This window comes from Diceros bicornis, chromosome 25 (assembly GCF_020826845.1).
Source record: "Diceros bicornis minor isolate mBicDic1 chromosome 25, mDicBic1.mat.cur, whole genome shotgun sequence".
NCBI lineage: Eukaryota > Metazoa > Chordata > Mammalia > Perissodactyla > Rhinocerotidae > Diceros > Diceros bicornis.
In genome coordinates this window covers 19976650-20004490 of record NC_080764.1, presented here as the reverse complement: position 1 = coordinate 20004490, position 27841 = coordinate 19976650, and the positions used below count along the sequence as shown (strand labels likewise).

Sequence of the window (27841 nt, the reverse complement as noted above, 5' to 3'; positions counted from 1 at the left end):
CAAATAGTTCTATCTTACAATCAAGATTTTGCTTATATCGATAACTCATGTACTTTCTCTTAGGACAATGGAGATGTAGAAAGATGCTCTCTATGTGAGTAGACTTGTGTTCCAACCAAAATTTTAATGCAGCCCATAAGTCTCTGGATACATCTCACAATGAAAATGATTCACTTTTATAATGCCAAATCAACAGTATTATCGCATCAGAAGTTCTGCCATTTTGATATTTTAAAATAGCTCAGCATCTTGGAATTCGGGAAATTTGTGTTGCAATCACCATTTGACACCACCAGGAAGGTACCCTACTAGTTTTCCAAATCTACACAGACCCTGGAACACCTCTGTAGAGCAGAGCCATGATTTATCCCAACATCCAGTGGAAATTCACTTGACTCCAAGTCAAGTGAATCATAAGGGACTTTCACATTCAGTGCAACTTCAAATTACAGCACTTAGTAGAGTCATTGTAATATTGCTGCAGTGGGGAGTTTGGGGGATGTTATTAAACATTTTTAAACCCTGATTGGATATGAACTTGACATCTGCTTAATATAATAAAGAATTTCCCCCTCCTCCCAACCTGAGTCCTGCTACACACCATTCCCCCGCCCACACACACACATACACAGTCATACACACACACCACCCCAATTTTTCAGGGAGCCATTTGTTTCCCGTTATATTAGTTATATTAATGAATGAATTAATGACGTCACTTATTTTGCATTAATAAACCATCAAGGTATCCTTTCCTTAAAAAAATCAAAACAAAACAAATTACAACTCAAAACTGAATTTGTGTTGGCAGCATTTAAATACTGACTTATCCCCCATGTCTTAGATGCTTACAGACACGCTAGGTCAAGATGGATACAAACATACCACGAACTCCAAAGAAGTCTCAAGGGAAACTAGGGTAACGCAGACCTCTGAGCAGTCTCCGCACACTAGGAAATGGTGTTATCTGGTGGAACACTTTTTACAAACTCTAAAACACTGCAAAAAAAGCTAGTTATTTTTATTCTTACATAACTGTCACTTAGCCTTTCTGAGGGTTGCTTGAAACTTAACCGTGAAGGAGAGACGTGCTAAAAAGCTAATGAGTTTCATTCTCCACGTCTTGGTTTTGGAAAGCAACACCTTCAGGATCACTAATCTACGGCACAGCTGAGCTCGTCCATGGAGCCATTTGGCCAATAAGCACTAACATAATGATCATGATTTACAATTTTTCAAATAATCATAAACCAATTAATTTGAGGGATGGAAAGAAACCTTAGAGATTATCTAGAACAACCTCTTCCTTTTACAAAAGAGGACATTGAGATTCAGAGGGGAAAAGCAACTGGCCCAATGTCACACAGCTGGATGGTGCCAGATTCAGGACTGTTACTCAGACTCCCGTCTCCTAGGCCAGAGGTCTTTCCACCACAATGTGCTGCCTTCCAGGTGAATATTGGAATATCTCCTAGGCTGTTGTCATATTGATATCCTCCAATCCCCATCTTCCACATTTCTCTTAAAATCACTGCAATAAAAATTTCCATTTAACCTTCTTGTTCACAGCTCTATGTAAATGAGGCTCCAATAAACTATACCAATGTAGCCACTGACAAGGGAGTGATCCATGGCTTGGGGAAAGTTCTGGAAATCCAGAAGAATAGATGTGATAATAACGACACTACTATTTTACGAGTAAGTTATATCCAAAGCCAGTAATGCAACTAAAGAATGTTGGCTTATTTTTTTGTAATTTTTTAAGCATAATACTCATCTATTAGAGTATTTCAACTCAGTTCAAAAACCACTGAGCATCTCTGATGTGCAAAGGACCATACTCAGCTGTAGCTCTACAAAGACAAATAAGACATGACCTCTGCCCTCATTGGACTCACAATCTAGTGCAATAACTTGTACCTTGAGTGCCTGGGAAAGGCTGCCTGGAAGGTTGTTTCGAGCAGAATTCTGAAGCCATGGTCTTCCTCAAAGGGAAAACATGCCATGCCCAGCACAGGCATGGGGAGGGGCCTATGGTGCACCTATGGCAGGTGTTGGCCAAGCTTGGTCTACTAGGAGAGAAAATATGGAAATGGGTTATTTCAGTGTAATATAGGATGCAGTAATGAAGACTTTTCACTCCAGTCCATGGGATGGTGGAGGATCTTTCAGTAATAGTAATAACTGCTGACATTTATTGAGCTCTTATTATGTGCCAGGCACTGCTCTGAACATTTTATAGTATTAACCCGTGTAATCCTCACAACACCCTACAAAGTAGGAACTATTACTATCCCCATTTTACAGATGGGGAAAATGAGCCACGGAGAGGTTAAGTAATGCACCTAGGTTCACAGAGCTAGCAAGTGGCAGAGAAGGAGTTCAAATCCAGGCAGTCTGACTCCAGAGCCAAAACTCTGAACAACCATACTCCACTCTCCGGTAGGCACTAAATTAAGAACTAGATGCGTTGGCCTCCTCCTGTTTTAGGAACAGATCACACTTAAGAGTGTCTGTCATTCTTAACTTGTGCTCTTTGTTTTGTGGTAGCATATATGATCTCCACCCTGACCCCTCAGCTGGACCATGTGCTCCCATGGCTGGGCACTGTGTGTGACACAGCCCCTTAGTCTCTGAATCTGGCCCAATTCACTAAATAATGGATTTTCAATAAATGAGGGTCATTGTTAATGGAATTAGGATTTAAATGAGATAATGCCTCCACATATTAAAGGATTATTAGCATCAGAAGACAATTATGGAGGAAAGCTTGGATGCTCTAACATCCAAGACCGGAAGTAGTAGAAGTGCTTGTCTCAAAGAACATTGAGGAGGTTGACCAGATGAGCTTCTCTAATATCTTTCTGATTTTCAATTCTATATCCTAAAATCTTCAGCTCCAAGGTCTGGAAAATATTTGCAGCCTCATTTTGCACTAAAAGTAATAACCACGAAATGTTCTCTTTGTCTCTCTGCTTTACCAAGGGAAAGTGTGGGAAGTGTCCCCAGCAGCCCATCTGCCCACTTGGAACTAAACCGCTTGTAAGTATTTTGTCTGTTTTGATAAAACAGTTTCCAGATCCCAGGGAGGTCCAAATAACTAAACGAATCTCAAGCATATCTTTTTTTCACTGCCCTCATCCCTTCACTTATTTTTAATTTAATTTTATCTTTTATGTTGTACACATCTTTCTAAAGTCTTGAATCCTTGGACCAAAGTGAAATTTTGATTAATAAATAAATAGAAATGGGTTCATCTCAACCGATGCACAAGGCAGGAAGAGATTTTTCACTTTTTTCTTTTTACAGAGTACTATCTTGTGGCATAATTACTTGGATTTTACCACCTGGTGTTCTGGCAGCCAACAGTGTGTTTCTATGTTTTCTTTCTTGTGAAGCGTCTCCAAGAAACCATCTCCCTCACTTTCCAGAACATTTTAGTCGGAGAGACAGCCACGCATCACTAACCTACTTGCTTTTAGAGGTTGGAAAACTTTTCTTAACTAAACAGCTGATGTAATCATCACTATTTCATAGGGTGAAGAGACGAGGAAATGTATCTATACCGTTTATTTCATGGGCAAGCGATCCATGTTCATTGGGTGCCAGCCGAAATGTGTGAAGACTGTCATTGTGAGTATGATGATTTAACCATCCTGCTAATTATTGCAGTGACATCGGGAAATTTAATCGTATGTTATACTTTAAATGCCTTTGCATGGATTCTTTCTGCCGCCTCTGCTTCCTGCTCGTTATCTTCATTATCAGTCATTCAAAGTAGCAGTGGGAGCAATACAACTCAGGACAGTCCTGTAAGTCAGCAAATAGGTAAAAGCTGCACTAGTCAATTACATGATGAGGAAATTGAGGGGCTGAGAAGCTAGGAGGACCTCCATGTTCTCACAACAGGGTGAAATGCCCTGTGAGCTTGCTTATAAGCAAAAAGATGGAGGAAAGGGCCAATTTCCTAAGGAAAGAGAAAGTGCACCTGGTCATTTAGAAAACAGGACCCCAGAGCTAAGCACCTCTGGGCTGCTGCTTTGGAGGCTGCAGGAAAATTCTTTCGGTACTGCTTCTTTCCCAGAAGACTAGACATGGCCTCTGCCTATCCTACAGAGGCGAGGTGCTCTGGCCCTTAAGCTGCAGAGCGTGTGGCAGCAGGAGCTTTTGTGTTTTAAAGGCACGCAAGAATAAAGGCAGACCCAAGCCAAGCAGACATCCTGCAGGGCTCTCCCTACGGCCCCCCTTCTTTCTCACTTTTCTTCATCCTCTTCTCTGACTTGCCTTTTTCCTTTCCCTCTTTCCTACCTCCTTGGCGGAGGCCTCCATCCTGTTCCTAGCACCCTGGAAGTTGCTTCGCCTCATCCGGTTCTCAGGGCTCCTCCCCACCCCTCCAGCTGAGGTCAAAGCTAGAGCACACATCCAGTCCCACCAGCGGGATTTCTACTCCGCGGCTGGACAAAACCAGAAGATGGAAGTGCAGGTCCAGCCTTGTCCTTCCATTTCAGACGAGAGAGTGCTGTGCCGGCTTCTTCGGTCCCCAGTGCCAGCCCTGCCCAGGGAAAGCGGAGAACGTCTGCTTTGGAAACGGGATCTGCCTGGACGGAATGAACGGCACGGGCGTGTGTGAGTGTGGAGAGGGCTTCAGGGGGACGGCCTGCGAGACCTGCGCTGAGGGCAAGTACGGCATCCACTGCGACCAAGGTGCGCACTCTCCTCCCCACCCAGGCAGGCTCCTGGGCTCCCGAAACCAGCCAGGAATGTGCAAGAAAAGAGTGATTCCCCACGTGCTCCCTAAAGGGCCGGTCTCAGCAGGTGGGCTAGAATCCCACCTCTATTATCATGTGAATTACAAGAATGTCTGTGTTGTGTAATTTGCATTAGGCAGTGTTTCCAAACATTTTCAGTCACTAACCTGGACCTACCAACCCACCCCCAGTCTGTTCATTGACATTCCCCACCCCAACCACTGATTCTGTATTTGCCTGTGAGCACTGGTCCTTATGGTTACACTCAGTTTTGGACATTGCTTGATAGTTTGAAATGCACATTTGTGCACATTATCTCATTTAATCCACACAGAACCTTATAGCCTTGGGTATTGTTGTACCCATTTTACAGATGAGGATATTAAGGCAAAGAAGTTGAATGACTTCCCCCAAGGTCACACCTGATGCGAGGCAGAGCTGAGATTTGCATGCACACCTTCTTGGCTCCAGAGCCTTGCTCTTGAATCATGCTGTCCTCAATGTGAAGATCACTCTGTTAATTCACCCTCAGCAACACTCAAAGCTGTTTTCACAAAAATCGTGATCTGTTTGAGCCGAGTCCTCTGCATCCTCTCACCCGGATTTCCTTGTGCCCAGGGACACACACCTATGAGAGGGTTGACTTAGGAGGAGGGGTTCCCTAATCCATGATGAGAGGACAAAGCATTTTTTCTACCCTGTACTAAAAACTGTAAATTTGACCTGGCTATCGCTGTTTTCTCATCAGCTAGTCCAAGCCAGACAAAATCAATATATAACTGAATCATTATAACTGGGCTATATAAGATATAATTGGAATTATAGTACCGATTTGTTCTATGTTTTTTGGAAGAGTTTTCTGCTTGCATTTATGCGGGAGTTCCTAACCTAAGTTTCCATAGATGACTTTCTTGGGGTCCAGCAAACCCCCAAAGCTAAATGCTTTTTTCTGGGGAAGGCATCCAGAGCTTACATCCAGTTCTCAAAGAGGCTCATGACGCTGCTGTGTAAGAAAGGAATCGGCATTTCTCTGTTGTGGAAGAAGGCAGGGCCACTCCAGGTTTATCTACACCTAGTGGACTTCTTTCTGAAGTCCGCTCTTAGGGAACAAATGTGGTTCCATCCCAACGGGTCCCCCATAACCCTGGGTCTTCAAATAACCTTAGCTGAGGACACTCTCACCCTCCTTGGGTCACTGGCCCGCAGTGCTGCACAGTCCCAAAGCTGTGGTCTCGGCTGAAGCACGACCTGATCCCCCTGTTATCCTGCTCGATTCTATCGCCCACGACCCTGCCTCCTCTGAATCCAGCCCTCCTTTAAAGACAACAATTCTCTGGAACCGCGTTGGAGAATTAAGTGCACTGAAGTGAAACTTTATAGTAACTGATAAACGAGTTATTAAGCACAAGTCAGAAATCTGACCATTTGTGGGCATTTTTCCACTTAGCATGTTCTTGTGTCCACGGGAGATGCAACCAAGGACCCTCGGGTGATGGCTCCTGTGACTGTGATGTTGGCTGGCGAGGAGTGAAATGTGACAGTGGTAAGGGCCAGCCCCTCAGTCCTAATGATCTGTTCTTAGCCTCACTTCTCAGCAGCTACATTTTTTTCCTTTCTAAAATAGAAATGACAGGGGCCAGCCTGGTGGTGTAGTGGTTAAGTTCAGCGTGCTCAGCTTCAGCGGCCCAGGGTTCGTGGGTTTGGATCCCAGGCGTGGACCTACACACACTCATCAAGCCATGCTATGACAGCATCCCACATACAAAAATAGAGGAAATACTAGCACAGATGTTAGCTCAGGGCCAATCTTCCTCACCAAAAAAAATAAAATAAAATAGAAGTGACACCTTTATTACTTCCTTTGGCAATCAAAGTGATTCCTATTTGCAGCAAAAAGTTTGTAAAATAAAGAAAAGAAGAAAATAAAAATTGCTCATACTCCCAAGGCAGAAAAGAACTATCATTAATATTTTATGTTAGTGTTCCAACCTTTTTCTAGGTATATATTTATTTATTTATTTATTTATTTATTTATTTATTTATTTATTTTGTGAGGGAGATCAACCCTGAGCTAACATCCATGCTAATCCTCCTCTTTTTGCTGAGGAAGACCAGCTCTGAGCTAACATCTATTGCCAATCCTCCTCCTTTTTTTCTTCCCCAAAGCCCCAGTAGACAGTTGTATGTCATAGTTGCACATCCTTCTAGTTGCCGTATGTGGGACGCGGCCTCAGCATGGCCAGAGAAGCGGTGCATCGATGCCTGGGCAGCCAGTAGCGGAGCGTGCGGACTTAACCACTAAGCCACCGGGCCGGCCCTTCTAGGTATATAAACATATGTGTTTGGGATCATACTCTATATACTGTTTTGTAACCTACTTTTTCACTTCACCTTATATAATGGATATCTTTCTATATGAATAAATATAGATAAATATCATTTTTTTAATTTCCATATAATGTTCCATTATATGACTGTACCACACTTTTTTTAAACAATTTTATCTTATCATAATAATGCTGCAATGAATATCTCCTATATACATCTTTTTGCATTTGTCTAATTAATTCATTTAGTCCTATTTCTAGAGATGAGTTTTCTGAATCAGAAGTTGGCACTTTGGGGGGAGGATTTGCTGCTTATTGCCAAGTTGTTTTCCAGAGATTCTATCAATCTGTTTTCCCAGCAACAGGGTCTGAGCAGGCCCATGTCCCCCAACCCCACAGCACTGCGCTGATGGTTCCTAATGTGATCCAGGTGAGCGTGATCAGAGGAAACAGAATTTCAGGCAGAAAAAGCACGTGGAACAGCACAGATGTGGGACAGCTCTGCACATTTAGGGATCCGAGGGATAGCAGGAGAGGAGTATAGGGGCAAAGAGGGAAATTGAATGAGAACAGGCTGGAGGTGTAGGTGGGAGTCTGATGGTAAAAGGCTAAGGAGGTGGACCTTCTGCTGAAGCCAATAGGAAGCCAATGAAAGGTTTTAAACAGGGCAACAACAGGATCTTATTTGCATTTTAGAAAGATCATTCTGACACTGGATTAGAGAGACTACCCCTAGAAGCAGGTATCAGAGACTCCCCCTCTCCTGGGGCAGGGGCTGGGGAGGAGTCGCAGGCACCTGCCAGCCCAATGAGGGCTCCCGGAATGCGGGGTTGTCAGAGGGAGTGTCTTTGCTCAGAGCTCCAGTTGATGCTAAAATCAAGAGAATGTAGAGTTAAGAGTTGGTTGAAAAGGTGAAGTCAGAAGTCTGAATGGTCCCAAGCCAAGGAGACATCCTAGAGCAGATATCAAATGCTGCAGTGCAGAGCCGGGGCCCAGAGGGCCTGGGAGAGGGGAGCAGGAAACAATGGAGTCACATAAACAGGAAGACAATCTAGGGGAATACCTAGAATAGATAAGCACTTAAGTGACAGCCATGGATAATCTATGGCTGTCACTTACGTGCTTATAAGAGCATGGTGCATGGGAGGACCGACCGCATTTAAAGGGACAGGGAACAGTCTGGAAGCTGTGGCAAGTTTTCAGGAGGCAATTAATGGAAGTCTGAACTAAGGCGGTGGCCTGACTGTGGCAGGAGAAATGGAGACATTTGATTGGCAGATGAGGTAGAATGGAGAGCACACGGTGACTAGACGCAGGAAGGAATGAATAGGGAGCAGCTGACTGTGTGGACAGTAGGCCAACTCCGGAAGAGGACAGCTAGGGGTAGTTCAGATCGGGGGAGGTTGAGTTTGAGGTGCCAGAGAGCATCTGAGTGGAGATGCGCAGGAGTCGTTAGCTCATTCATTCATCCATCAGATACTTGCCGAGCTCCTGCCAGACGCTGGCAATGCGCTAGGTACACTGCAGTGAGCATGTGGCCCCCGCCCTCAGCAGTGTGCAGTCTGGGAGAGACGTTCTCAGGTCCGGACAGTGGCAGTAGAGCAGGCAGTGGGATCTGTGGGTGTAAGGCTCAGGAGTGAGGTCAAGGCTGGAGATACAAATGCAAGAGCCATCCCTGAGCAGAGAGAAGTGTGTAAGCTTCAAACTATGAAGGAGAAGAAAGCAGCGCCAAGGACAGACCACCAGACTCACTCCTCTTCCCACTTTATCTACTGTGAAGAAAGATCCCCACCCCTACTGCTCACCCAATCTAGAAACTACCCAGTCAGCCTCCACGCCGCCCTCTCCCTCACTACCATATCTAAATCATTCTACCCCCCACATCCCTTCCTCCTGCTCCTCCTCTCACCAGCAGCCTTGTGATCTGTCTCTTTGCCTTCTCCCCATCTCCCATCTCCCTCCACTTCACATTGCTGCCAGAGAGAACTTTCCAAAATACAGATGTCTTAGTTCCGACTCCTATAACAAAGTACCATAGACTGGATGGCTTATAAACAATGGAAATTCATTTCTCACAGTTCTAGAGGGCGGAAGTCTGAGATCAGGGTGCCAGCCTGGTCGGGTTCTGGTAAGAACCCACTTCTGTGTTGCAGACTGCTGACTTCTCATGTCTTCACATGGGCAAGGGAGGTCTCTGCGGTTTCTTTTTTTTTTTTTTTTTTAATTTTTTGTTATTGCAGTAACATTGGTTTATAACATTGTATAAATTTCAGGTGTACATCATTATACTTCTAGTTCTGCATAGATTACATCATGTTCACCACCCAAATACTAATTACAACCCATCACCACACACATGTGCCGAATTATCCCTTTCACCCTCCTCCCTTCCCCCTTCCCCTCTGGTAACCACTGATCCAATCTCTGTATCTATGTGTTTGTTGTTGTTATTACCTACTACTTAATGAGTGAAATCATACGGTATTTGACCTTCTGCCTCTGACTTGTTTCACTTTGCATAATACCCTCAATGTCCATCCATATTGTCACAAATGGCTGGATTTCATCGTTTCTTATGGCTGAGTAGTATTCCATTGTGTATATATACCACAGCTTCTTTATCCATTCATCCTTTGATGGGCACTTAGGTTGCTTCCAAGTCTTGGCTATTGTGAATAACGCTGCAATGAACACAGGGGTGCATGTATCTTTACACATTGGTGTTTTCAAGTTCTTTGGATAAATACCCAGCAGTGGAATAGCTGGATCATATGGTAGTTCTATCCTTGACTTTTTGAGGAATCTCCATACTGTTTTCCATAGTGGCTGCACCAGTTTGCACTCCCACCAGCAGTGTATGAGAGTTCCCTTCTCTCCACATCCTCTCCAACACTTTTTGTTTCCTGTCTTGTTAATTATAGCCATCCTGACGGGCATGAGGTGATATCTCATTGTAGTTTTGATTTGCATTTCCCTGATAGTTAATGATGTTGAACATCTTTTCATGTGTCTGTTGGCCATCCGTATATCTTCTTTGCAAAAATGTCTGTTCAGGTCTTTTGCCCATTTTTTAATTGCCTTGTTAGTTTTTTTGTTGTTGAGATGCATGTGTTCTTTATACATTTTGGAGATTAACCCGTTATCGGATGTATGGTTTGCAAATATCTTCTCCCAATTGTTAGGTTGTCTTTTCGTTTTGTTGATGGTTTCCTTTGCTGTGCAGAAGCCTTTTAGTTTGATGTAGCCCCATTTGTTTATTTTTTCTATTGTTTCTCTTGCCCGGTCAGACATGGTGCTTGCAAGTATGTTGCTAAGACCAATGTCAAAGAGCGTACTGCCTATGTTTTCTTCTAGAAGTTTCGTAGTTTCAAGTCTTACATTCAAGTCTTTAATCCATTTTGAGTTAATTTTTGTGTATGGTGTAAGGTAAGGGTCTACTTTCATTTTTTTGCATGTGGCTGTCCAGTTTTCCCAACACCATTTGTTGAAGAGACTTTCTTTTCTCCATGGTATGTTCTTGGCTCCTTTGTCGAAGATTAGCTGTCCATAGATGTGGGGGTTTATTTCTGGGCGTTCAATTCTATTCCATTGATCTGTGTGTCTGTTTTTGTGCCAGTACCATGCTGTTTTGGTTAATATAGCTTTGTAGTATATTTTGAAATCAGGGTGTGTGATACCTCCAGCTTTGTTCTTTTTTCTCAGGATTCCTGTAGCTATTCGAGGTCTTTTGTTGTTCCATATAAATTTTAGGATTCTTTGTTCTATTTCTGTGAAAAATGTTGTTGGAACTTTGATAGGGATTGCATTGAATCTATAGATGGCTTTAGGAAGTATGGACATCTTAACTATGTTAATCCTTCCAATCCAAGAGCACGGAATATCTTTCCATTTCTTTGTGTCTTCTTCAATTTCTTTCAGCAATGTTTTATAGTTTTCAGTGTACAGATCTTTCACCTCTCTGGTTAAGTTTATTCCTAGGTATTTCATTCTTTTTGTTGCATTTGTAAATAGGATTGTATTCTTAATTTCTCTTTCTGCTACTTCGTTGTTAGTGTATAGAAATGCAACTGATTTTTGTATGTTGATTTTGTATCTGGGGTCTCTTTATAAGGACGCTAATCTCATTTGTGAGGACTCCACCCTCATGACCTAATCACTTCCCAAAGGCCCCACCTCCTAATACCATCACCTTGGAGATTAGGTTTCACGTATGGATTTGGGAGGAAACACAAACATCCAGTCTATAGCAATAGATAAGATCACATTTCCCATCCCCTCCCCAGGACTTGACAACCTGCTATGGTTCTTCATCACCTACAGGAGAAAGTTCACTGCCTACAGGAGAAACACCTTAGCAGGGTGGAGTACAAAGCTATTCACCAATTGGCACTCACCCAGTTTTCCAGCCTGGTCTCCAGTGCACACCCTGCAAGAGGAGCTTCCAGCCTAGTAATGGAAATAAATGTTCAATAGTGTTCAAAAAATAGTGGTATGGGAGTGCAGAGCAAAGAGCCTCTAGACTAGAACAAAAAAGACAATTCCTTTGTCCGTGTGCAAACTCCCCACTCCCAAGCCCATGGCAGACATCACTAATCAATCATTGCACTCCTTACCTCTGAGGCCAGATGGGGCGCCACATTCTTCTCAAAGGAGCAAACCGTGTAGTCACTACCAGTTAATTCAAGTTGGCTCAAAGGTTTAGAGCAGATTTAGAGGATCTAAAAAATGATTGTTATTTCAATAGAGAGAGAACGGAGAGAAAGGGATTTCCAGGCTCAAGGAATAGCATACATAAAGACACAAATTTGCATGGCCTCCACTCCAGCCCATTGGAGCCTATAACTGTTCCCTCTGACACAAAACAAACCACTTTTGCAGCCAGGTCTGTTTCAGGACCTTCTGTGCAACGTGGCCAGGCCCAATGAGATTTCTAGCCCAAAAGCTCTTAGCATGAGCATCCTCCTCAAAGGGTACTCCTTCCTCATCCCTAACAATTTCTTTCTGGATCCTCTCATGCCAGGAAATACCTCTTAGCTGGGCATCCAAGATCACGAACCCGTGTTATGTCCAGAAAATTTAGGAATTAATTCATCAAATAGATAGTATCTGCTGGGCGCCAGGCCCTATTTCTGCATATGCAAAAAAAAAAAAGTCTTAATATTAGTCATAATTAGGTGCTTGCTTGTTTGTATCACTCCATAATAAAATGATGAAAAACTAGAAAGAATAACGAACATAGGAAATATAAATAAAAGTAAAAAATCAAGCCCCGGGGAGGGACGTGCATCAACACCCAGGCCCCAGTGGAGGACACTGTGTTTACTCATCCCTGCATCCTCACCGCCCGGCACAGGGCCTGGCACACAGGAGACACTCCAGTATATGGGTCCTTCAGATTGGGCTCTGAGCTTCCTGGCAGCCAATGTAAAAAAGGATTTACATGGTCACGTAGTTTTCCAGAGTTCGCATGATGCATGCCAGTTACTTCCGAGGAAGTAAACCTTTTCCTAGCACCGAGCACAAACAAAGTTCTTAGTGAGGTTTAGTAAAAGAGGGCTGACACAGCGCTGGTTCTCTTTTCCAGAGATCACAAAGGACAGCTGCAACGGGACGTGCCACACCAGCGCCAAGTATGTCCCTCCAAGCCCCTCTTGGGGACGGTGCCAAGGGGATTCTTTCCCAACAGTGTCCACTCCAGGCCCTATCCTCCAGGAAGTAGTTTCCTGAGACCGTTTCTGACAATTTAGGATACATTTAAGTATGAAACTAAAAATATCTCTGAAAAGGGGAGCTGGCCCTGGGGCCCAGTTGTTAAGTTTGGCACGCCCCGCTTTGGCGGCCTGGGTTCGTGGGTCCGGATCCCGGGTTCGCGGGTTCGGGTGCTATGCTGCGGTAGTGACCCACATAGAAAAATAGACAAAGATTGGCACAGATGTTAGCTCAGGGCTAATCTTCCTCAGCAAAAAAAAAAAAAAATCTCAGAAAAAGCCACCATCAACTTGCCAGATCCAGCCTTTTGAATAAGCTGGCATCTGAGTTACCTGGCATGTCGGCAAAAATGCCTGTTGAAGCCACTTTCAGAGAGGCAGAAGGAGCCCAGTGGGCCTCGCATTCGTCAAACGTTACTCCCCATTCTCAGCCAAGCCTTACTTGACTCCATACTCCTAACTCCCAGAGGGGCTTAATCGGTTAATTAATTAAAAGCCCAGTAGCTGGAGTTAGATCTGAATTTGAATCAGCCTCTGTCATTTTCATTAACTGCAAGAACTTGAGTCAATTATTTAATGCCTCTAAGTCTTGGTTTCTCCATCTGTAAATGAGAATAATGATAATATCTATTTGTTGGAGTTGTTGGAGATTGTGTAGGTTACGTGAAGTAATGTGTGACGCACAGCTCTCCAAAGGTTGGTAGCCACCCTCCTGACCCCTGGGCCGATGCCTGCATGTACATGCTCTGTAGTTTGCAAGATGAATGGCTGCAGTTTTAGCTGCCCGTGGCGGGGCCGTACTAGGAATGGACCTCGAGGGCCTCATGGGGGCAGGAGCTGGGATGCTGGGGATGAAGGGGTGTGGGTGTCGTGTGTTTTTCTACAAACAGCATTTGCCCTGTCTCGTTGCAGCTGCCTTCTCAATCCGGATGGCACAGCCTCGTGCAAATGTGCGGCAGGATTCCAAGGGAACGGGACCGTCTGCACAGGCAAGTGAAGAAGGAATTTGTTGGGGGTGACGAGGCTAGCACAAGCTGTTGAGAGATCTGTGTCCCTGCAGACTGAACGGGCAGCTGCTACCAACCGTTGACAGTGAACTAGAAGTAACAGGGCAGCTGACTGTGCCCGGGGGATAGGAAACCAACTGTTCATGGATAGGGCATGTTGGTTTTGAGATGGGCAGGCTCATCTGCTCCTGTTTTCCTCTCTGATGGTGGTTCACAGCCTTGACCACAATGGGAATCACCTGGAGAGCATTAAAAAACACTGATTTGATTGACCGGGGGTGTGGCCTGGGCGTGGGGACTCTGGAATGGGAAAGAAAAGGGCTTGAGCCCTGGGTCTTCCTCCTACCACCCACATGGCCTTGGGTGGATCTCTTAGCTGCTCTGAGCCCTCTTCGCTCATTTGCAAAGTAAACACAAAACTACCTCCTCTGCAGAGGGGTTTTAGGATGAAATGAGCTCTCTGTGCCCAATGGCAGAATGATGCAGCTGTTAAAAACAGCCCCAGCATTGGACTCCCGGATTTGACTCTTAAGTGCTTATAACTTGTGTTACCTTGGGAAAGTTGCTTGGCTGCTCTGTGCATCATTTTTTCGTCTGTAAGTTGCAGATAATAGGAGAATCTCCCTCCCTGGATTGTTGGATGATAACCTGGATTAATGTCTGGGAAGTGCTTAGAACAGCCCTGGCACAGAGCACTCAGTAAATGTGAGCTAATACTCTTATGGCGCCCAACACATATTTGGTGCCAGAACAGTGGAAATGCTTAGCATCATTTTCCTCTTGAGCAGGGTATCTGGGCAGGCTTTGGGCCAGATTGTGGCAGAGCTGAACAATGATCACACCAACCTGCTTTCTAGACAATCTTACCCCGGGCATTCTCCCAGTGTGCAGGTACCCTGACCCTGGTTCCAGATGTTTCCTGCAGTAGGATGTGTACAGTATGCTAGTGAAAACAGCTGGAAAGGACAAATAACTGGGATGTTTTTGTTGCCCTCTGTTTTTGGGAAAAATGGCAAAAGCAAAAGATACAAGTTATTATGGGAACAACCAACATTTCTATAACATTTTCATATACATTATCAGATGTGAGTCCCCAAACCTGTAAACAAACCTCTATGGGGGATCTCGAAGTTTATATGAATTAAGTGGCTTGTTCAAAGTCAGATGATGAGTGAAGGCCAAGCCAAGACTCAAACACATGCCTTGGGACTCCAAGAGGATCTTGGGACTCCACTTGGATCACTCCAGGTGATCCACTTTGAATTAATTTTTGTATATGTTGTGAGGTTGAGGTCCAAATTCATTCTTTTGCATGTGGATATCCAGTTGTCTCAGATTTGTTAAAAAGATTATTCATTCCCCCATTGAAACATCTTGGCACCTTTGTAGAAAATCAATTGACCATAGATGTATGGGTTTATTTCTAGACTCTCAATTCTGTTCCATATTTTATATATATATATTCTTATGCCAGTACCACACTGTCTTTATTACTAAAGCTTTGTAGTAAGTTTTGAAATTAGGGAATGTGAGTCCTCCAACTTTGTTCTTTTTCAAGATTGTTTTGACTATTCTGGGGCTTTTGAATTTACATATGAATTTTGGGATCATCTTGTCAGTTTATGCAAAGAAGTCAGCTGGAATTTGGAGGGAGATTGCATTGAATCTGGAGATCAATTTGGGGAATAGTGTCACCTTAACAATATTTATTCTTCCCATGAGTGAACATGGAACATCTTTCCTTTATTTAGGTCTTCTTTAATTTCTTTCAACAATGTTTGTAGTTTCCATACTGTAAGTTTTATACTTTCTTTGTTAAAGGTATTCCAAAGTATTTTATTCTTTTTGATGCTATTGTAAATGGAATTGTTTTCTTAATTTCGTTTTCAGTTTGCTCATTGCTACTGTATAGAAATACAATTGATTTTTGTCTATTGATCTTGAATCCTGCAACTTTATTGAACTGTTTATTAGTTTTAATAGCTTTTTAGTGGATTCCTTAGGATTTTCCATATACAAGATCATGTCATCTGCAAATAGAGATGGTTTTACTTCCCCTCTGCCAATCTAGATTCCTTTTCTTTTCTTTTCTTGCCTAATTGCCCTGGCTGGAAATTCCAGTACAATGTTGAAAAGAAGTGGTAAGAGCAAACATCCTTGTCTTATTCCTGATCACCGGGGAAAGCATACAGTCTTGCACCATTAAGCACAACCTTGGCTGTGGGTTTTTCATAGATGGCCTTTATCGGGTTAAGGATGTTTCCTTCTATTTCTAGTCTGTTGAGTGTTTTTATCATTAAAGGTGTTGATTTCATCAAATGCTTTTGTTCCTTCTATTGAGATGATCATATGGTTTTTGTCTTTAATTCTATTGATATGCTAATATGTACGCATATGTAATATGCGCACATAGGACATATATGCATATGTAATACGTATTACTTTAATCAATTTTTGGATGTTAAACCATCTTGCGTTCCTATATAAATCCCATTTGGTTATGGTATATAATCCTTTTTATATATTGCAAAATTTGACTTGCAAGTATTTTCTTGACAATTGTTATGTCTATATTCATAAGGGATATTGGTCTCTAGTTTTCTTGTGATATCTTTGTCTGGTTTTAATATCAGGGTCATACTGGCCTCAGAAAATGAATTGCAAAGTCTTCCTTCCTCTTCCAGTTTTTGGAAGAGTTTGTGAAAATTTGGTTCTTATTCTTTTCTAAATATCTGGTAAATTCATCAGTGAAGGCATCTGGTGTTTTGCAGGCTTTTGAATTATCCATATTTAATCCAATGCCTGCCATTTTGAATTATCTTCCATTTCTCAATGACTCAAGTAAAAATGCACCCATGGTTTTTTCTTCCCCCTCTCCCTCTCCTCTGTTCTGTGTCATCTCTCTCCTCTATAGCAATCAATGCCTGTGAGATCAGCAATGGAGGCTGCTCTACTAAGGCTCACTGTAAAAGAACCACCCCAGGAAGCCGGACGTGTGTGTGCAAGACAGGCTATGCTGGCGATGGCATCGTGTGCTTAGGTAGGTACCATCCTTCATCCATCCAGTGGCAATGGTTTAAGAGTCAGAGCCCTGTGAAATGATCCTGATGTGTGAGCTCCTATTATCAGGCCATACCACTGCTGGGATCATCTTTCAGTTTATCTGGGCAGGAAGGTGTGAAAATGTGACTGGAGGGGTATGAAGGTGTGTGATGTCCAAAAATCCCTCTGGAAAGAGAAAAGGGGAAAGCTTTTTTGAATTAAACATTATGATGGTGACTGAATTTTTAAATATTTATTCTTCTTTTATACAAGTAGCACATACTCACTATAGAAATATTAGAGAATGCGTATATGCTGGGGAAAAAATTCTGGAGATAACCACTCATTATTGTTGTATTACCCCATTTTGCTATGTGTACACATACTTTTTTAAACAAAACTTCTGTCTCATGATAGATAGTATTTAGTATGCTTAGCAATATGACAGAACAATTCTCCCTGAAATTAAGTATACCTCCAAATCATTATTTTAATGGCTACACACTGTTCTACTATAAAGGTATGCCATAGTAAGTTGTCTGAATTTTAACTTTTTAGCTATAAAAAAAATATTCACAGGGGCCGGCCTGGTGGCATAGTGGTTAAGTTTGGGTGCTCCCTTTCAGTGGCCTGGGGTTCACAGGTTCGGATCCCAGGCATGGACCTATACACAGCTTGTCAAGCCATGCTGTGGCAGGAGTCCCACATATAAAGTAGAGGAAGATGGGCACAGATGTTAGCCCAGGGCCAATCTTCCTCAGCAAAAAGAGGAGGATTGGCAACAGATGTTAGCTCAGGGCTAATCTTCCTCACCAAAAAAAAAAAAAAATTCACACAGAAGAGTTGCAAGAATAGCACAAAAAAAGGACCCACTTGCACTTTACCTAGATTCACTTATTGTTAATATTTTGCCCCATTTCCTTTATTATTTGCTCTATTTATGTATATACACATTTTTTCTAAACCATTTGAGAGTAAGCTATATAGATATAATATTCCCTTTATCCTTAAATACTTAAGTATATCTGAGAATAAGGATAGACTCCTACATAATCACAGCACAGTTAACTTCAGTAAATTTATTATTGATATAATACTTTTGTCTAATTATCATTTGTATTCTGATTTCATCAATTGACCCAATAATGTCCTTTTTTGACATTTTTTTCATCTAGTGCAGGATCCAGTTTAGGGTTAGGTATTGCATTTAGTTGTTGTGTCTCTTCAGTCTCCTTTAATCTGGATGGTTCCTCACCCTTGCTTTGTCTTTTATGACATTGACGTTTTGGAATAATATAGTCCACCACCCCAACTTTTTTTTTTTTTTCTTTATAGCATGTCCTTCATTTTGGCTTTGTCTGATGTTTTTTCATGATTATATTCAGATTATGCATTCCAGACCCGATATCACACAAGTGATATTGCATCCTTCTTAGGATATCACACTAGAGGCTTGCAATTTCCACCTGCCTCTCGTTTGTGATGTTAATTTTGGCCACTTGGTCAAGGTGCTGTCTCATTTTCCACTGTTCAGTTACTTTTTTCCCCTTTGTTACCAGTAAGTGATGGGTGGGGAGACACTTTAACACCAAGCAAATATCCTGCTCCTCATCAAAATACCCTCCTAAATCTATCATCTATTGATGATTCTTCCCTGAACCAATTATATTGTGATGGTTGCAAACGATTTTTTTCAATTCCTTAATCTCTTCATTCATAGCATGTTGGGTTGGACTCCAAGATTCTATGATTCCAAGTCCTTGGCTGCAAACACTCATATTCAATTGATAGAGGGACAGATTCAAGCCCACCGACTGTGCCTCTGCTGGCACAGTCCCATCCCAGAGGAGTGGATTTTGAGAAACCACATCTGGTACGCTCCCTGTTGGGTTACTTCGACTTCAGAGTTGTCAGAAAACTGAATCACACTTTGACACCCTCGGTCAGTTAGCCGTCTTGGCTGGTCCCTCAAAATGTCTGTGCTTGAGAATGAGACTTGATTCTCATGCCAGGTGTGGGCTTTTTGTTTTGAAGAGATCAACCCGTGTCTGGAGAACCATGGCGGCTGTCACAAGAATGCAGAGTGCACGCAGACAGGACCCAACCAGGTGAGCTCTACCTCCCCGGGTGGCTTACATTTTCCTAGGAGCAAGTTCCTGGGTCCTTAGACCCAGGCCTAAGGGGAAGAGGACCTTTCTTTTAGCTTTCTGATGCCCAGAATTCCACAATTTTTCTTTGGCTTGAGACTCTGAAATGCATGTGCCACAGCAGAAGATAATATTTCTAGGCCCTCTGTCAGTCACATATTCCCTACCATAGGGAAACTTGCAGCTCCTCCCTAAAGAGGAGGTTTGGGGAGGTGGGAGAAATGTGAGGGCTCCAGTACAAAGGAGGGGAGAGGTCGAGGGATGAAAAGTCACAGGCAGGGAAGCTGGAGGCTCTGGGATCCCAGCTCTTCCTCCATCAGTCTCTGTGAATGAGCACAATGGTCAGGCAGGAAACGACATACATCAGACGCTGGATGATGAAGTCAAGTTCCTGGTAAATGTTCCATTGACGTTGCTGAGCCCTTCAGAGACCTCAGTGCCAGATGTCCCAATGGCAGGTCAAGCAAGTGTCTAAAGCACCCAAAAATAAGAAAAAAATATATTTATTTTGAAAGACGTGTGTGTGTGTGCATGAATATTTACATATATAGTCATAGGGAAAACCAGAACAGTCAATGTTGGGCTACCTTATACATATTTTGGGGCTCAGTAGAGTTCTTATATCACACTACAAACGGGGTCGGGAAAACCTATAAGCTTTTCAGTGTTCAGGGCCTCTACAAGTTCTCCTCTAGACACAGAAGGCAGTGAGAGGGACGCGGGGTTGATCTCTGAGACAGGACCTTAGTCCAGGAGGGGCAGCTCGTGGGCATCTTGGTAAAGGTTTGAGCCAAGATCAGGGCCCTTGATGATGGAAGAGGAGCCTCGAGGAGCAATGAGAACCTGCCGTTTGGCCCTGGCTGGCCCCGCCATGAGTCCAAGTTCTAACAAGCAGACATGAGACCAGAGCCACTCATCCTGAGTGGAAGGCTTTTGTGTGGATTAGAAAAGCCGCCCCTCAGGTGGATGCATCGGAAGCAGGTGCCCCTTCCGGTGGGCACACAGCTTGGTGAATAGAGGGTAGCTGGGTTTTAGTCCCACTCACCCCTGTGCCAGGTGCTCCTGAGTAGAGCACATGTGACACGGAGGTGAACTAGACAGTCCCCAACTTCCTGAACTACACAGTGTCCCCTCCCTCGACTGGAAGCCACCAGCTGACTTCCCTGGCCAAACAGTGGCTTTGACTGACAGTTTTCATGTGTGTAACTCATTTGGCTCCAAAGGAGTCTTCTGCCATCTCCTTGCACTGAGGCCTTTGGACTGAGCGTTGGTGTAGATGAGCAAGAACTGAGCATGAAGGGGAGTGGGCCATAGCTTAGCTTCCTTGCAACTGAGCCTTTACCAACCAAAGAGAGAAAAGAGGTGAGTGCCAGGAAGGCAAAGGACCAAATAAGGTAACAAAGTTAAAAAAAATCAAGTCTCTTGGCAGCAGAGATAGGATGTGTAGGAGATGCCAGTACTAGAGCAAAGTGTGCCAAATGTGCTCAAATGTAAGAAGACAGTTCTCATTAGAGAATAGATATTACCAATATCAAATACGGAATCTTCTAGCATGACCATTACCATTATAGAATTCGAGCTTGAGGCCAGTAGAATCTATCTGTGAAATGACCCATTTCCTTCTCCTCCTGGACAGGCCGTCTGTAACTGTTTGCCAAGATACACTGGAGATGGGAAGGTCTGCACGCTCATCAACACCTGCCTAACCGTGAGTGTGGGTCTAGCCGAGCCCTCTGAGGTCAGGCCTAGGGTGCCTCCCACCCTGTTCTAGGGGATGGGGCATGAGGGATGATCTCCTTCGGAGCTGCTTCTGGGCCATGAGCTCATTTCTCCCTCATGTTCCAGTCGTAATGTTGGAGAAACTCCATTCTCTGCCTCTGTCACTCCATCTCTGCCTCTGTCTTCACGTGGCCTTCACCTCTGTGTCTGTGTCTCCTCTTCTAGTAGGAATGCTTGTGGACGTAATCTAGGATGATCTCATCTCGAGATCCTTAATTACATCTGCAAAGACTCTTTTTCTAAACAGGGTCACATTCACAAATACCAGAGCTTAGGACTTGGGCATACCTTTGGGAGACCGCAATTCGACCCACTGCAGATTGAGAGGAGTGAAGGCCCTTGCCCAAGATCACAGAGCGAGCACACGGCACAGCCAGAACTTGAACCCACATCTGTCTGACTCAAAGGCTGCAAGCTTGACCACTTCTTGTGGTGCCTATTTCTCCCACAAGGTGCTGATCCCCAGAGGAGGCCCAGTCCATATAGCTTACTTCCCTTATTCATATCGCTGCCCATCTGAGAGCCTCCAGCTGTGGGCATGAGAACGGCACAGATACCCCGTAATGAAAGCCCTCCCTTTCCAATCGAGGTCCCCACTGTCCCCTTATGTTGGTCTGGTGAGTTCCTCAGGAAAACATGTCCCCACATGAAATGATTGTGTAGGGACACTAAGGAAGAAGCTGCAGAAGGAGGGGCTGGGATGTGGAGCTGTTACAACTAGGCCTGTGGCCAGCTTTACTTTCGCGACAGTTCTTCAGTGGCCATTTCCATTTTTACAAAATGGCTACCTTGTTTCGGCAACTAATGCAATAAACCCACGTGTACCTGACACTCAGCTACAAGTCATTAACTCATGGCCACTCTTTTTTTCCTCTGTACCCATGACTGCCACCACCCACTGGATTCTTTTCAAGAAGAAAGGAAGTTTGTTTTCTTGCAAGATGAGTAATATTAAGGCATGTTTTTACGTTGATGAATATGATCCAAAAAAGACAAGGGAACTGACACTGAAGGAGAGAAGGTAGATTGTCACAGGAGAAAAGTACATGAGTGGACAGCTAATCCTTGACAAAAGATCCAAGAACATACGATAGAGAAAGGAAAGTCTCTTCAATAAACGGTATCAGGAAAACTAGATAGCCACACGCAAAAGAATGAAAGTAGACCATTATCTTACACCATGCACAAAAATTAACTCAAAATGGATTAAAGACTTGAATGTAAGAGATAAAACTCCTGGAAGAAAACATAGGCAGTATGCTCTTTGACATCTGGCTTAGCAGTATCTTTTTGAATACCATGTCTCCTCAGGCAAGGGAAACAAAAGAAAAAATACACAAACAGGACCACATCAAGCTAGAAAACTTCTGCACAGCAAAGGAAACCATCAACAAAATGAAAAGACAACCCACCAACTGGGAGAAAATATTTGCAAATTATACATCCAATAAGGGGTTAATTTCCAAAATATATAAAGAACTCATACAACTCAAGAACAAAAAAAACAAATAATCCAATCAAAAAATGGGCAGAGGATATGAACAGACATTTTTCCAACAGGCACATGAAAAACATGTTTAACATCACTAATTATCAGGGAAATGCAAATCAAAACTACAATGAGATATCACCTCACGCATCAGAATGGCTATTATTAAAAAGACAAGAAATAACAAGTGTTGGAGAGGATGTAGAGAAAAAGAAACCCTCATACACTGTTCGTGGGAATGTAAATTGGTGCAGCCACTATGGAAAACAGTATGGAGATTTCTCAAAATATTAAAAATAGAAATAGCATATCATCCAACTATTCCACTACTGGATATTTATCCAAAGAACGTGAAAACACTGATTCGAAAGATATATGCACCCCTATATTCATTGCAGTATTATTCACAATAGCCAAGACTTGGAAGCAACCCAAGTGTCCATTAATGTATGAATGGATAAAGGAGATGTGGTATATATACATAGTGGAATACTACTCAGCCATAAAAAAGACCAAATCATGCCATTTGCGACAACATGGATGGACCTTGAGGGTATTACGCTAAGTGAAATAAGTCAAACAGAGAAAGACAAATACCATATGATTTCACTTATATGTGGAAGATAAACAAACAAACTAACACATAGATAACGGAAAACAGATTGGTGGTTACCAGAGGGGAAAGGGTGGGAGGAGGACGAAAGGGGTAAAGGGGCACGTGTGTATAGTGACAGATGGAAACTACACTTTTGGTGATGAACACAATGCAATCTATACAGAGGCCAAACTATAATGATGTACACCTGAAATTTACACAATTTATAAACGAATGTGACCTCAATAATATAATTTTTTAAAAAATAAGAAATCATATACATACAAGATAGGTGCAGAAAGGACTCATCTAATTGTATGTCAATGGTTAGTTTCATGGGGGTGAACACAGGCTTCTATATTAGAGACCTGGGAATGGGTGAGGTACAAATGCAGCACAATAGTATGTCTGTAATTAGATTTGAGAGTAACTTCTGTCGCCCAGAAAGTTTTGGATAATTTGAATTTAGAGAATAAATTAATGTGAAGCTCAAAACTACAACCTGAGTTTTTATAAAAGGACAATTGCATAAACATGGCTCATCTCTATGCATGCAAAAGAGTAACTCACTCTGTGTAGGGAAATCACACAGAGAAGATTTTCAATGCAGACTGTTACTGAATAACCAGTCTAGGATTCATATGTACAGAAGTGAATGAATGAATGTATGTGGTTAATCCCTTAACAACCTCCATCTCCTTCCCAGGGGCAGAGATCTCACTCTGGAGATGACCCTTGTGAACATATCGAGTGTAATAAGGCTTTCACTTCACCCTCCCTCCCCCTACACTAGTCCCAGGTCCAACCAATCCCCGAATCACTGACACCAAATCATCCTTCAGCCTGTGCCTTCACAGCCAGAGAATGGGGACCTTATTAACCCCCAAGAGAGATCAATACAGTTTTGGATATCTTGGAATCATAATGATAGTAAGGATTTTGGCATCTTTTGAGCATGGTGACTATTGTTAATAATATCATATATTTGAAAGTTGGTAAGAGAGTAGATCTTAAAATTTCACATCACAATAAAAAATTTGTCACTATGTGTGGTGATGGATGTAACTAGGCTTATTGTGGTGATTATTTTGGAATATATAAGATATCAAGACATTATGTTGTATACCTGGAACCAATATAATGTTATATGTTCATTATACCCAAATGAAAAATAGTCTTATTCAAAAAACAAAAAAGAAAAAGTACATGAGTGGGTGAGAGGAATGGAGGAATGGGACGCAGAGCCCACAGGTGGAGAGGGGAGCCTCAGATAGAAGCGGGGGCAGTAGGGTAGGTAGGTAGGTAGGTAGTCAGTCAGTCAGTCCATTAGTTGGTCAGTCAGGCAGTTAGTTAATTAGCTGGTCAATGAGTTAGTTAGTTAGCCAGTCAATTATTGAGTTAATAAGTCACACATGGACACCTACTTCATGCGGCTCTTTACTATGAATTAACTTGAAAATGTCTACGTCTAGCCATTCTAAATAAATTGTTAGTTCTGTGGAGACAGAGACTAAACATCCAGTGGGAAACCTTGCACACGGTGACACACAGTCAGGTCAGTGGGCATCACTGGATACCAGGCACCATTCTGGGCACTGGGAATTCATCAGTGACCAAGCAGCAAAGTCTCTTTCCTTAAAGAATTTACATTTAGAGGGAAGAGATGGACACTTAGTATGTAAAGGATTAGTCAGTCAGTCAGTTAGTTGTTAGTTCATTTGTTCAATAGTGAGTGACAGCAGAGTGAATGAGTTCAGGCCCAGCCAGGTGGTCAACCTCAGGACAGGAAGAGGAGGAGGCCCTTGTCAATCTCTGTCTGTTTCCTCCATGAGGTATGAGTTGAGCTCATCAACTGAGATTGAGGGGGCAGTGACTAAGAGTTGAGGAGAACATGTACTCAGAGTACATGTACTGGAAGAGTATAGAAGTGTTGATGTTGGTATGCATAACTTTGAAGGGAGTCCAGACAGCACATACATGTGACTTTTTCCAGCAATTCTCTGCCAGGATGGGACCAGAGGTGGCAGAGAGGTGGCCCAGGTGGGCTAGGGTTTTGCCAAGCCATTGTGTTGGAGGGAGAGAGAAGCGAGGTGGGGTTCGCAGTGCTCTGCCTTGCCACCTGGGCTGTGCTAAGATAAAGCGAGGAGCAGGGGGCCAAGTGGGCAGGAATGTGGGTGAGAGAGAAGTAGGCTGTGGGTCAATGGAGGTTGGGTCATTGGAGGCTGGAGTTGCAGTGTGAAAATAGGTAAGTGGAAATGATAAAAGATGATGGTCAGAGAGAGCAGGGTGTTTGAAATAGAGCTTTCATTAGTGGCCCACTTTAATGTTGACCCAAAGTCAAGGGTGGTCAGGGGGTGGTGGCAGAGGTGGAGTGGGGGCAGGTGCAGTAGAGGCCATTGACATGGATGTTGACACTGCCAAGGATGACGACAGGCATGGAGGGAAAGTCAGTGATCCAGGCGCCACTGCCAGGACCGTAGAAGAAGAATGCGAGATTGGAGATTCCTTGTGCTCTGAGAAAGCTGGGGTTTGTAAAGGATGAATGAGTAGAAATGGTTTGGAAGTGGCTGTGAGAAGTAAGAAAGATGCTATCCCAGGCCCAGACACTGAAGTGTGGTGCGAGGGGGGTAAACAGCTTCTCTTGAGGGCACAGGGAAAGTAGTATTTGCAGGAGATAGATACATCTTCAGTAAGAGGCGAAGAGAGACTTCTGGGAACAAGTGGAGACTGTAGGGAGTTTGCTAATGGCAGCAAGTTTCAGAAGGCAGGGGAAGGGTTGTGAAGGCGGTAAGAGGTGGGATATGGGGTCAGATCATGGGTGTATAGAGCAACATGGAGGGGAGTGTCCGTGTGGTAGGAGGTAACCTTGGGTGGCTAGACCTCTGCTGCTGACTGGGATAAACTGGAATGTGGGATGAGAGGGGATTCATCTTGGCGGTCTTGAGCATGCTGGGTATTGGACAAGTAAAATCCAGAGTACTTAACTGGAAGATCTGGGCCCCTAGGACATGGTTAATGGCTTTGCAAGAATCAGCTTTCTGGAATAGCTCATTGAGCTGTGTCAGCTCGAGGCAGGAATCTGGGGCGGTAAGTCCCTCCTGGGCCAAAATCTCAGACTCCACAAATAGTTTTGTAATGGAGGTTGAAAGGGAAGGAAGATTTTACAGCCAGCCTTTAAGCTCATTGACCTGCTCCTCTGTTCGTCCCTATCAGATTTATTTTTCTGTGCTTTGTATTCCTTCCTCACCTAGAATCTTTGCTTAGGCTGCAGAGCCCTTCTTGGTGTTCCCATGGATGTCGGCTTTGAACTGTACTTTGCTTTGTTTATATGTCGGGTCTCTCCCATCTTCCACAGCTTATAAACTGTTTGTGGACAAGGACCATGTGTTCACTCCATTTTATACCAACTGCCTTCTAGCTGATGACTGTTACCCTTGCTCTGATGGGATCAGACTCTAGCCTAAAGCTGGGAAGCGTCACACAAGATTGGTGCCTTTCTAGTCAACCCTCGGGTGCCGAGAAATGCCTCATTTGGCAACTCTAGGCTTATCTATATGGGGCTGGGGATCTGCTCGGAAGGACCTGCCATCTTGGAATATAAGGCTAGATGAATAAGAGGTCCTTCCAATTGCAGGGAATTGAAAGCAAGTTCAGAAAAAGGGCAAGTAATGCAAACCAGTCAGTCAGAGAGTGAGACAAAAGAAAAATTCCAGCACAGAATTGCTTTGTGAATAGTGGCAGAGCTGGCAAACTAACTGGTCTGACTTCCATCCACCACCCCTTGGAATTTTTACCAGAAAAATGGCGGCTGTAGTGAATTTGCTATCTGCAATCACAGTGGATCAGAAGAAAGGACCTGTACTTGCAAGCCAAATTATATTGGGGATGGGTTTACCTGCCGTGGCAACATCTATCAGGTAAGGCAAGGCATGTGTCTGTGAAGTAAACTCTACTTCCCTCACCATGCTAAGAATCCAGGTAGCTAAGGAATGTGCAAGAGTTTTGTAACATGTAAAGCTCTATAAAAATGTGAAAGGCAGTTTTGATATAAATCGGCAATGAAAAGAAATTTTATTACCCATGGGAATTCATTTGACCTGGAATGTAGTGCTTCAGATGGATGGTTCCAGAGTCAGAATTCACCTGGGTTTGAATTCAGCTCTGCCAATTAGTGATGTGACTTTGAACAGATTACATCAACTCTCTATGTGTCAGTTTCTTAACCTGTAAAAGAAAATAATGATACCAACCCCATAGGATATAAGAATTAAATGAGATAATGTGTGTAAAGGGCACAGGGCGTACAAAATCAAAGGCATTGCCGTGATGTGGATTGCCATTGGAGTGTGTGTGTGTGTGTGTGTGTGTGTGTGTGTGTGTGTGTGCAGGCACACGAGCATCTGCACTGGGCATAGAGGATGAGGCCATATGATACTTGTAGATTTCAACCTATCATAAAGGGCACGTTCTGTTATTTGGTTTAAAGAGGGACTAGAGCATTCTGGCTGATCAAATATTGTTGTTAATAGAGTAACTAAATCTGCCATAAACCATATTATTTAAAAATATTTGAACTGTTAAAAATGTTCTTAAAGCTCAGATGCTTCTGGAAATGGCTGAGCCTTTCTTTGATAAATCAGATGGTGACTCCAGAAAGGTTTTGGAACTCACAAAGTATGTCCACATAGTCATCCTGAACATCAATTGTAAGCCTGTAGATGGGGCTTGAAAAAGGCCCAGCGCGGCAGATTTCCGGTTAAAAGGATGGTAGATTCTCTCAATCTTAGAGAAATTGTCCTGCAACAACTCACATTGTTCTTGACTATCATTCACAGACATTAAGTGAATCTGCCCTGTTTTTGTTTCCAGGAGCTTCCCAAGAACCCAAACACTTCCCAATATTTCTTCCAGTTGCTGGTAAGAATATGTGTGTCTGTTTAGCTTCAAGAGTTGGATCTCAAGCCAGATGCAGGATAACCCTGTAGCCCAGAGTTGATGA

The 27841-nt window shown here is 43.2% G+C and overlaps 1 protein-coding gene across 1 annotated transcript in view; it reads left to right on the top strand.

Annotated features, from left to right (window-relative positions):
* The window catches only part of STAB2 (stabilin 2), a 152992-nt gene that overhangs the window by 88121 nt on the left and 37030 nt on the right, over positions 1-27841 (top strand). Inside the window, exons 35-46 of the mRNA XM_058568547.1 lie at positions 1570-1698; positions 2986-3042; positions 3538-3633; positions 4509-4704; positions 6196-6291; positions 12660-12705; positions 13696-13772; positions 16705-16830; positions 18867-18940; positions 20616-20687; positions 26640-26759; positions 27712-27759. Of these exons, the coding sequence (XP_058424530.1) occupies positions 1570-1698; positions 2986-3042; positions 3538-3633; positions 4509-4704; positions 6196-6291; positions 12660-12705; positions 13696-13772; positions 16705-16830; positions 18867-18940; positions 20616-20687; positions 26640-26759; positions 27712-27759 (1137 nt within the window). The remainder of the gene's footprint in view (positions 1-1569; positions 1699-2985; positions 3043-3537; positions 3634-4508; positions 4705-6195; positions 6292-12659; positions 12706-13695; positions 13773-16704; positions 16831-18866; positions 18941-20615; positions 20688-26639; positions 26760-27711; positions 27760-27841) is intronic.